The 9,936-nt window shown below is 39.7% G+C and overlaps 1 protein-coding gene across 3 annotated transcripts in view; it reads right to left on the reverse strand.

Moving 5' to 3' along the window:
• Shoc1 (shortage in chiasmata 1) overlaps nucleotides 1-9,936 on the reverse strand; it is an 87,745-nt gene that overhangs the window by 19,665 nt on the left and 58,144 nt on the right. For all 3 annotated transcript variants that reach the window (XM_031377531.1, XM_031377530.1, XM_031377529.1), the window contains 6 exons: nucleotides 9,415-9,484; nucleotides 7,467-7,645; nucleotides 7,149-7,266; nucleotides 5,214-5,325; nucleotides 3,950-4,071; nucleotides 403-496 (listed from right to left, as the gene is read on the reverse strand). In XM_031377531.1, the coding sequence (XP_031233391.1) occupies nucleotides 403-496; nucleotides 3,950-4,071; nucleotides 5,214-5,325; nucleotides 7,149-7,266; nucleotides 7,467-7,645; nucleotides 9,415-9,484 (695 nt within the window). The remainder of the gene's footprint in view (nucleotides 1-402; nucleotides 497-3,949; nucleotides 4,072-5,213; nucleotides 5,326-7,148; nucleotides 7,267-7,466; nucleotides 7,646-9,414; nucleotides 9,485-9,936) is intronic.

Consider the following 9,936-nt stretch of genomic DNA (forward strand, 5'->3'; position numbering starts at 1 on the left):
TTATACTGCAGAAGAATCCGTTTGTGCTGCGTTTTTCCTGCCGGCGGGACATAGCGCGCAGCAAAAGATCACTATTGTTTTGGTTTTTGAGACAGTCTCATTATATATCTTCCTAGCTGGCTTTGAACTCACCATCCTTCTGCCTCAGTCTCCTGAGTGCTGAGATCATAGGTGCATGCACCATACCAGGCTTAAAGTTTTTGTTGCTTATTTATTTGCTTTGTGTGCACTTAGGTGTGTATGTAAACAAACACACACAAACACTTTTAAAACAAGCTCAAAGATAAATATATTTCATATTGACCCTGCTCTTTATTGGCTCTTTAATATTTCTTTTTACTAGACACCTGAGTGTTATTTTAGTTTATGAACCAAACATATGCATGTATAGGAAAGTAATACCTTTACATCCAGTTCTTCAGATTTAAGGCCTGAGGAAACCAAAGCTGCATAAATCTGTGCGAGGTGATGAAGTGTCTTTTCCGTAAGATGGTACCTAAGAAGAATTTTATTATATGTTTATTCAATGGACATGTTACTGCAAGCATGTCCACCTCTCTTTGCACTTATTCTACCCTGTCTGGCAAAGATATTTCCACCTCCTGTCTTTAACCATGCTATTAAAGCTAGGGATGTGAGGCTGTGTGTGGAGGAAGACGAGGGGTGAGAAGAGAAATCCGACCCATCCCATTCTTATCTCCAGGAATGAACTAAAGTTAGACACATAGATTATTCCATCTCAGGGTCAAAGAGCAGGATACCACCATGAGCACCTTTCCCCTTCAGTATTTACCAACCAGGGCCAAGGTGACTGTTGTCCTGTGAGAACATGGTTCTACCTTTACCCACTCACTGTGTATATTTTAAGCAGCAGTAAGACTGCCAGCTTATCACTAAGAACTCCTAGGCAAGTACTCTTATGTACTTCTTCCTCTGTGTTGTCTATCAAAATTCCTGGGGAGATGTGAGCAAATGTCTATCCATCCCAAATGACAGATCAAAGTAAGGAGACCACTAGACTCCAACATGGTGAACCACATGCTTTATTGTGGTTACCTACAGAACTATGGGTGAGGGGTTACGTACAGGAGCAGAAATGACTCAAAGTCAGCCATGTCACCAAAGTCCACCCCATCATGGTGAACAGCTCAGAAAAGCTGGGAACCTGGAGCTCACTGCAGTCTGCAGACAGCTCAATATGGTTGGAGCATGCTTTCTCCAGTCAGTGTGGTTGGTCTGAGCCTTTTCAGGCAGCTCAGCTGCTCTCTGCTTTTTTTCAGACAGCTTGGCTGATTTGCCTCTTCCAGGCAGCTTGGGTGGTCTGAGCCTCTTCCAACTGAGCTGCCTGGAAAAGACACACTGCAACCTGTCAGCTGTCTGTGAGCTGTGCAGTGAGTTACAGGTCGCAGTGTGCTACAAAGCTGTGCAGCTTTGGTGAGCCATCCCCACACTGGGGTGGGCTTCTGGTGATGTAGATTCATTGAGTCATTTCTGCTCCTATAGCTAATCCTTCACCCACATCCTGTAAGGAGCCTAATAAACTCTGCCCCACCAAGCTGGGCTTGGTGGTATCCTTAGCTTGTCACTGACTCCCTACCTAGGGGAAGTAGACATGTTTGCATTTCCCCATGAATGGTGTCACACTACACCCAGATAAAGTTTTTCCAGAGTAACAGGTTGACAGAGTAACTTACTTTGCCCAAGCTGCTTGTACAAATAATATGAATTCTGTTGAACACTTCTGAGCATTGGAAACGCCAACTTGTGCTAAGCCCTTAACCTTGGTCATGTGTCTCTATTAAGCTTCCTGGCTAGACAAAGGTTTGTAAGTGCTGTCATAACTCGTTGCTGAGAAAATTAAGCACTTTGAGTAAACTAGTAAAAGATTCTTGGAGGCTTCCTCCAGGCTTTGTCCAGTGAGCTTCCTCTCCTGTTAATTGTGCATTATAGGTTGTTTACCTTGGACATAATAAATCATAGCCTCGAGTACAACTATATGATGCCTCTTTCCAGCAAACATCAAACCAAGGGGTATTCTCAAAGGTCACTGAGCTCTTCCTTGTACAGAAACTATCGGCTTGAACAACTTAAGATAGTTCAAATAATTTCTTCTGCATTTTCAATTTCTCTCATTTGGTCAGCTTATTGAGATACTACTTAAAGGATACAATAACCTAATGACAGAGAACTATGAAACTTAAAATTCTGAAAATAATTATATTTTATGATATCATAAATAATCATATTATATATTTGGATAAAAATAAAGCTATCTAAGAATATTTACATGATAAGTGAAAACAGGCTAGAGTCTTTTGCTATTCTCCCTGTATTCCAATTGAACCACAAAACTATATATATATAAACATCAATCTAAAAACAACCTTAGAAAACTTCCAAATAAGTAATTTATCTAAAAAACTACCAAGCTTTGGATGAAGCTTAAAAATGATTTCTTTTTCTTTTTTTTGTTTTTGTTTTTTTGTTTTTTTCGAGACAGGGTTTCTCTGTGTAGCCCTGGCTGTCCTGGAACTCACTGTGTAGACCAGGCTGGCCTCGAACTCAGAAATCTGCCTGCCTCTGCCTCCCAAGTGCTGGGATTAAAGGTGTGCAAGATTTATTTATTATTATAAGTAAGTACACTGTAGCTGTCTTCAGACACACCAGAAGAGGGCATCAGATCTCATTACAGATGGTTGTGAGCCACCATGTGGTTGCTGGGATTTGAACTCAGGACCTTCAGAAGAGCAGTCAGTGCTCTTACCCACTGAGCCATCTCAACAGCCCCTAAAAATGATTTCTAAGTAGCAGTGAGCATAAAGTGTCTCACAGCCTCGTTAATCTTCAAAGCGACAGTGTTAAAGCACGACCTTAGTGTTCACTTTGAAGTTCAGGTGGAAAAGGATAAATGACTGGCTGGGCTGTTTGTTAACAGAGAAGGAGTTAAGAGCCAAGGTGTTTGGACTCTGAGACTCCAGTATGCATTTGTTCTCTCTCATAAGATAGTAAGTATACAGAAAGAGTTTGGTAAACTAGGAAATAAGAATAGCATCAAGAAAAAAAAAAGTGGGGCATGGTGACACATGGCTTTAATCCCAGCTCTTAGGAGGCAGAGGTAGGCAGATCTAGTGTGGTCTACAATGTAAGTTCCAGGAAAGCCAGTGCTACACAATGAAACCCTGTCTTGAAAAAAAAATGGAGATTTATGCCAGGAATTCTCCAAAAAGACTGCAGATGTAATAATTATAGACCAACAGATATTGATGAAAGCTGTGGTAGATAAGATGTATAATGAATAGAACAGAAGAGAAAGAACTCACAACAAATTTATTTAGAGACTGACACAAATAAAATATAAAGACAGGGGAAAGATCTTAGAAAGGAGAGTTTGGAGCGACACACAACTGACAACAGACAAATGCTGCAGAGCAGTGAGAGATAAAAGCATTACCATTCATGAGACAGTGACCTCCACAAGTAAAGACGGCTACAGAGGTAGCGGGTAAAGCCTGCTGGCACAGGACAAAGGAGAAACGTTTCTTCTGCTTATCAGGAAAGGACAGGAGATATGGTGATGACTCAAGCAACTGTCTGGACATGGCATTTTCTAATGTTCATGTTCTAATGTTATCAAAGTACAGGAAGGAGTTATGTGTTCGATTTGCTAACATGATTTTAGATGAGGTTTAAAAGTGATTTATCATTTAGCAAAGAAACCCAATATTACAAAGAAATAAAACACGTAAAACAATAATGCTTAATAAGATGGGGTAGGAAGGGATGATCTGAACAGAATGCCCAAGACAGCATGTGTCATCTGCCTCCAACCCCAGAGTGCCTCAGTGAAAGCACACTAGATGAATAACATGACGTGACATGAGCATCTGTGTACAGAGGACTGACTAAGAAGACTCCGACTATGAATAGGGATTGAGAAACGTTTGCCTACTGTGAATTTAGTGTTTTCTTGGAATACAATATTATCCAACAACAGCTATACTGGAACGACAGTGCCATTAATCTCATAATGATATTGTCTGATGCCTTCTCATGATGTAATTCTTCTAGGTCCTATAAAAGTAAAGAAAATGAACATGCATTAGCTTGACTACTGCTTAAAAACTTCAATAGTCTGGCATATAAGTGATAGCTTAAGAGGAATAGGTATGGTTTCCTATTTCGTGTAAAAATTAAAATCCCATGGAAACGGGAGAGTTGCAGTAGACATAAAACAAGGAACAATGACAGCATCAACAGGGAGCCTTGTGGGTCTTCTAGAGCCCAAGATGCCATGCAACAGCAGAATCAATGCTCCTGCGACGGTACACATTTTTGTGGGCTGGGGCATGGCTACTCTGGGCAGCAGGAAGCACATTTGAAAGCCTATGGAATAACCTGTTGGTGGTGCCATGGGAAAGAGCACTTTCCCTGTAAGCATGGTGGCCTGAGGTAAGCCCTGGAACCTGCTCTGCAGTTAAAAGGGCAGGCTGAGGAGACTTCCCAGGTCTCTCCACGTCTGGACCCTCCTGTCCTTTACTAAGACATTTTGATAATGTGTGTAATTCATGACACGTCCTTCTTCTAATAGTAAGTTCTATAACTATGGATTAAGACATTTTTTCCAAGTCAGCAAATAATTAGGAACTTTAAATATCCCCGACACTCTGCATCTTTAAAGATCCAGGACTTGAACTTTCCCATTATATCTTTCTTATATTGTAATGTTTGCTCATCAAATCAGAGCGTACTTCACCACACTTACCAATAATTTGTAGTCTCTGTATCATCAAACCTGATTTCTAATCTCCAATTCCAATTGGTACTTTCAATCAAGCAAACATACAAAAAGATTCTTTCAAGGATTTATATGCATCTTAAGTACCCACATAGTTGTATGCGTGATTTATTTATTTACATCCCAAATGCTGCCCCTCCTCCACACAGTCCCTCCCTACACCCTCCCACTTTCCTCTGAGAGGGTGGAGCCTACCCAGGTGTCCCCCCAACTGTAGTACATCAAATCTCTGCCAGATTAGGTGCATCTTCTCCCACTGAGTTGTATGTATTTTACTATGTGTGATTTTTATTTTTTAATATATTTTAATGTGATAACTTCATACCTTTGAACAACATATTCATTCCCCATCCTTATGCTAAGGAGTGGGGGGGTGTCCACTTCCCACCTGAGCTTCTATTGTTCATTACAGTTTTACCTGCACAACTACAGCAGTATGCTCGTCGATTGTCACCACTACATAACACTCTGTACTTCCAAAGAGTTTCAGTGACCCGCAGCAGCATCTCTCCACCAGTGTGATATTATAGCTGCAAAAGACAATCTTCTTCAGTGGAGAGCATGCCATGGCCAAGAATGCACTTCTAAGTCTCGAGCTGCCCTTCTGAAGAGTAAATTATGTGACATACTGTTTTTCTTTCATAATTCAATGCATTTTTTGAATTTAAGGAAGAAAATTGTGATTTCTTCAGTATATAAAAGAAACTAGAAACATTTCACTTCTAATCTAAACCTGCTCTGGAAAGCCTCTGGTGCATTTCTCTATTGGTTTTACCTTGAGTTGTGTTCATCTCTTTTTACATTTTTATTTATTCATTTTATTTATTTATTACAAATTGTACCTTTAATTTTTATGTGTGTACATGTGTGTGCATGTGTGTGTGTGTGTGTGTGTATGTGTGAATGCATGTGCATTCCAGTGCCCATGGAGGCCGGAACAGGGCATCAGACTCCCTGGATCACCTTGAGCTGGAATTACAGGTTATTTATGAGCTTGCCCAATCTGGGTGCTGGAACTAAACTCTGGTCCCCTGCAGGTACTGTTGTTAATTAGCTGATTCATCTCTACAGCTCATGCTAATTTCTTTTTATCTTTTTTTTTCTTTACAATGATAATCCTTTTAAAAAGTATATGCAGGGGGCGAGATGGCTCAGCGGGTAAGAGCACTGACTGCTCTTCCAAAGGTCCTGAGTTCGGATCCCAGCAACCACATGGTGGCTCACAACCACCCATAATGAGTTCTGACACCTTCTTCTGGTGTGTCTGAAGACAGCTACAGTGAATTATGCTGGAGCGAGCGGGGTCGGAGCAAGCTGGGCCAGAGTGAGCGGGGCCGGCAGAAGCCCTGAGTTCAATTCCCACAGCCGCACACATGATAGCTCATAGCCATCTCTACAGCTACAATGTACTCATACACATAAAATAAATAAAATAAATCTTTAAAAAAAAGTATATGCAGAGGCAGGCTGATAATCTTTAAAAAAGCTGTTAAAAAAGTATATGCTATCTTAGTAATGTGCTGAATATTAGTATGTATTCTACATTACAAATGTCTTGAACAATTTATCCTAGTTCTCATAAAATATAAATACCATATCAAAAGATTATAAAATCACTATTTATCAGAATTTTCTTCTCTCTTTTTAAATTGAGGTCAATTACTTACTTTTGGAGGTCAAGTTGTTGCTGGAGGTTAAATTCAGGGCCTCACTAAGACTAAGTGGCCTTGTATACACATACCAAGGACACTCTACAGCTGAGCTACAACCCAACTCCCTGTGTACACATAGCTAACAGTTTTTTGATGAATGCCAGTAACCTTTCAAGTGAAAACAAAAGCACAGAATGTTGATTTAGATATCTGAATAATAATCCAATTATCCTTCATTGACACACACCTGAGTATTCCTGTGTGCTATGGCACACTATTTTTTAGTTTAAAACACTCAGTGTTGGTATTACTCAAAACTAATGGCCTGAAAACCCAGCCATCCATCCAGAACTTCATAATCCTGTTTTCCATGTTGTTTTTAAGCAAAAATTCTCATTCTTGATTTTGCAAATGGCTCAAATATTTGAATATGTAATTTATAGAAAAATAACACATAAGATGTCTATATGTGCTGGTAACAAGAGAAAGTAAATATCATAAAAAGATATTCAATAGTTATAGTTTAGGGATTAGAAATATAAATTGATATATTCTTTGAAAAGCAGTCCTTATATATTTTAGTCTTGGGAAGACTAAAATATTCAAGAATATAACAAACTAGACTACAACATGTGAGGCATACTATTTAGCTTATTAGAACATATACACACAAAACCAACAACTAAAACGCAGTGCCTTACTTAGACTCCAGCAGCCGGAGTATTTCTGGAGTATGAAGAAGTCCTTCAGATGCAAAAAATACATATGGAATCGGAACTTTCAAGAGAAACCCACCAAATCGATCCAGCAAGGCGTTTCCTAAATAAGAGAATTATATGCTCACTTTTTCTTCTGCCACACCTTTCCCTTTTTTATTAAACAGCAGTAATGCAGGTGCATGTTAAAGAAGTTATACAAACACAATATTTCTCTAGGAATAGCAAGCAGAACAAAGAAAAGTCTTTCTGTGAAAGGACAGTCCTGCTCTAGTGGAGCAGAACGCTGGCTTGTCTCCTTACTCTGCAGAGCTGTGTCTGGAACAGCGACTTTAAAGGCCAGGAAAGGTATATCCAACTGTTGGCAGTGCTCGGCCCAGCAAGAGTGCCCCACATAGTTGTACTCCACCACGAGCGAGAAGCTGCTCCAGGGGAAATTCGCTCTGATGCTGTGGTTGTGCACAACCACACAGGCATGTGTACTGGAGAGAAAAGAGGCCAAGACAGGGGAATTACACTTGTACCACTCCTTAGTTGGAGCAGTAAAGATGGCTCCTGCGCTCGCCTGACCTCGGACTCCTCAACTGGGAAACATGGGCACACTTGCTGCTCATTTCTTTTGACTGCATTTATCTCGTTTTATCTTTCTTTTGTTGTTGTTGTTTGGTTTTGGGTTTTTAGACAGGGTCTCTCTACATAGCCCTGGCTGTCTGGAACTTCCTGTGTAGACCAGGCTGGCCTCAAACTCACAGATCTGCCTGAGTGCTGGGATTAAAGGCATACACCACCAGTTTATCTTTTTCTCTAATAATCATACTTTTAAAAAATACCAGGACATACACTATTTCATATATTCATATCCCAAAAGTAACTCTGATTTTTTTTTACCCGAGTACTATCAATAATAGGTGTCAACATGAAAAATCTGCCTTACCTCAGCAATGTTAAGTCTTAGTGTCGAAAATCTCCATACTAGCATATGAAAATCTCCAACTGCCAGGTGAAACTATTTCTTCTCCACTGGCCTCATGAGTGTTTAACAAAGACAAAGGCCACAGACACAGCAGTGTAAGCATTGCCTTCTCACCATCTTCACATGAGATAGCTAGCACTACTGTAACTAAACCCTTGATTGCTTTCTATCCAGATCAATTTAGAAGTCAAAAGTGTGTATGCTGGGACTGGAGAGATGGCTCAGCAGTTAAGAGCATTGGATGCTCTTCCAGAGATCCTGAGTTCAATTCCCAGCAACCACATGGTGGCTCACCACCATCTGTAATGGGATCTGATGCCCTCCCTTGGCATGTACCATATATATACAAAGAATATTCATATGTACATAAATAAAAATTAAAAAGTGTTTATTCCTAGTTTTGTGGGCTTCTATTTTATTTATATTTCTTTTCATTATTTGGATCCCAATACTAGAAATAATTTCTATGTGAAATAAAGGCACGATAAAGACATTTAAAAACACAATGCTAGGCCTATTATTAATTAGCAGCCCCTCCAGAGGACAAAGGGAGATATGAGAAGCCACGCCAAGAAACTGAAGAAAAACTAGAGCCGGGCGGTGGTGGCGCACACCTTTAATCCGAGCACTTGGGAGGCAGAGGCAGGCAGATTTCTGAGTTCAAGGCCAGCCTGGTCTACAGAGTGAGTTCCAGGATAGCCAGGGCAACACAGAGAAACCCTGTCTCGAAAAACCAAAAAAAAGAAAAACTAGACTGTTTTAAAAGTTTTTTTTTCCTCTTCCTCTCCTTTCCCTTCCCTTCCTTTTCCTTCCCTAGCCCTCCCCATTACGCCCCCATTCCTGCCACCCCCATAGGGCTTCTCTGCAGAGACCCTGGCTGAAACCCTGCCTCTGCCTCCTGAGTGCTGAGTGCCCAATTTTGTTAGTATTTTAACAACAATGATGAGAATAATATGGGGATATTAAAATAAGATTGAACTAAGTCCCTGGATGCTTACTTTACTAAATATACAAGGCTATGTTGAGAGTTAAAATGTTTGGTGAAAGGAATTTTTCATGAAGAGAGTAAAGCTGTGGATTTCAGATTTCCTTAACCTGAACTCTGGGAGCCATTACCTTCCTGGGTGTTAGGGATCAAACTGAGGCCTGACTCCTGGCCTGTGAGCACTCCAACACTGAGCTACAGCTACAGCTACAGCTACAGCTACAACCCAGACACAGGAGGAATTTTCCCTTTGCTGCTGAACTATGCTGTATATTAAAAAAATACAATTTTACCCTTTTAAAACACTGGTAGTTTCCAGAAAGTCTTTTCTCTCATTTGAACGTAAAACAGTCAATGTTAAACCTGTTTGGAAAAAAGGGGAATTTTCTTTCAACAAGATTCTTCTTTTTCAGGTTTGTTTATAATTTTTTTCCAGTGTCACTCTCATTAAAATGAACTTAAAAATCCTTAAGCAAGGAAATTTCTTGAAGTATGATTTTCTATGTTATATTTCTAAGTCTACTTATCAGAAAGCTTAAAACATGAGCAATATTTCTGGTGTATATACACAGAGATCATAACAATCTAAATTTTTATGCCACACAAAAGTGGTCAAACACTTAATTTTAAAATAGCCATATTAAATACTCATTACTTGTGCATTTAATCTTGTTTTGCCCCAAATCATAGTAGATTCTTATCTTTTTCTCTAGTTAAAATGTGAGTACATAACAAAATCAGCAAGGGAGTGTACTTCAATGTGATATGAATGTGTGTGTGTGTGCATTTGTGTGTATATATATATATATATATAT

Source organism: Mastomys coucha, unplaced genomic scaffold (assembly GCF_008632895.1).
Source record: "Mastomys coucha isolate ucsf_1 unplaced genomic scaffold, UCSF_Mcou_1 pScaffold18, whole genome shotgun sequence".
NCBI lineage: Eukaryota > Metazoa > Chordata > Mammalia > Rodentia > Muridae > Mastomys > Mastomys coucha.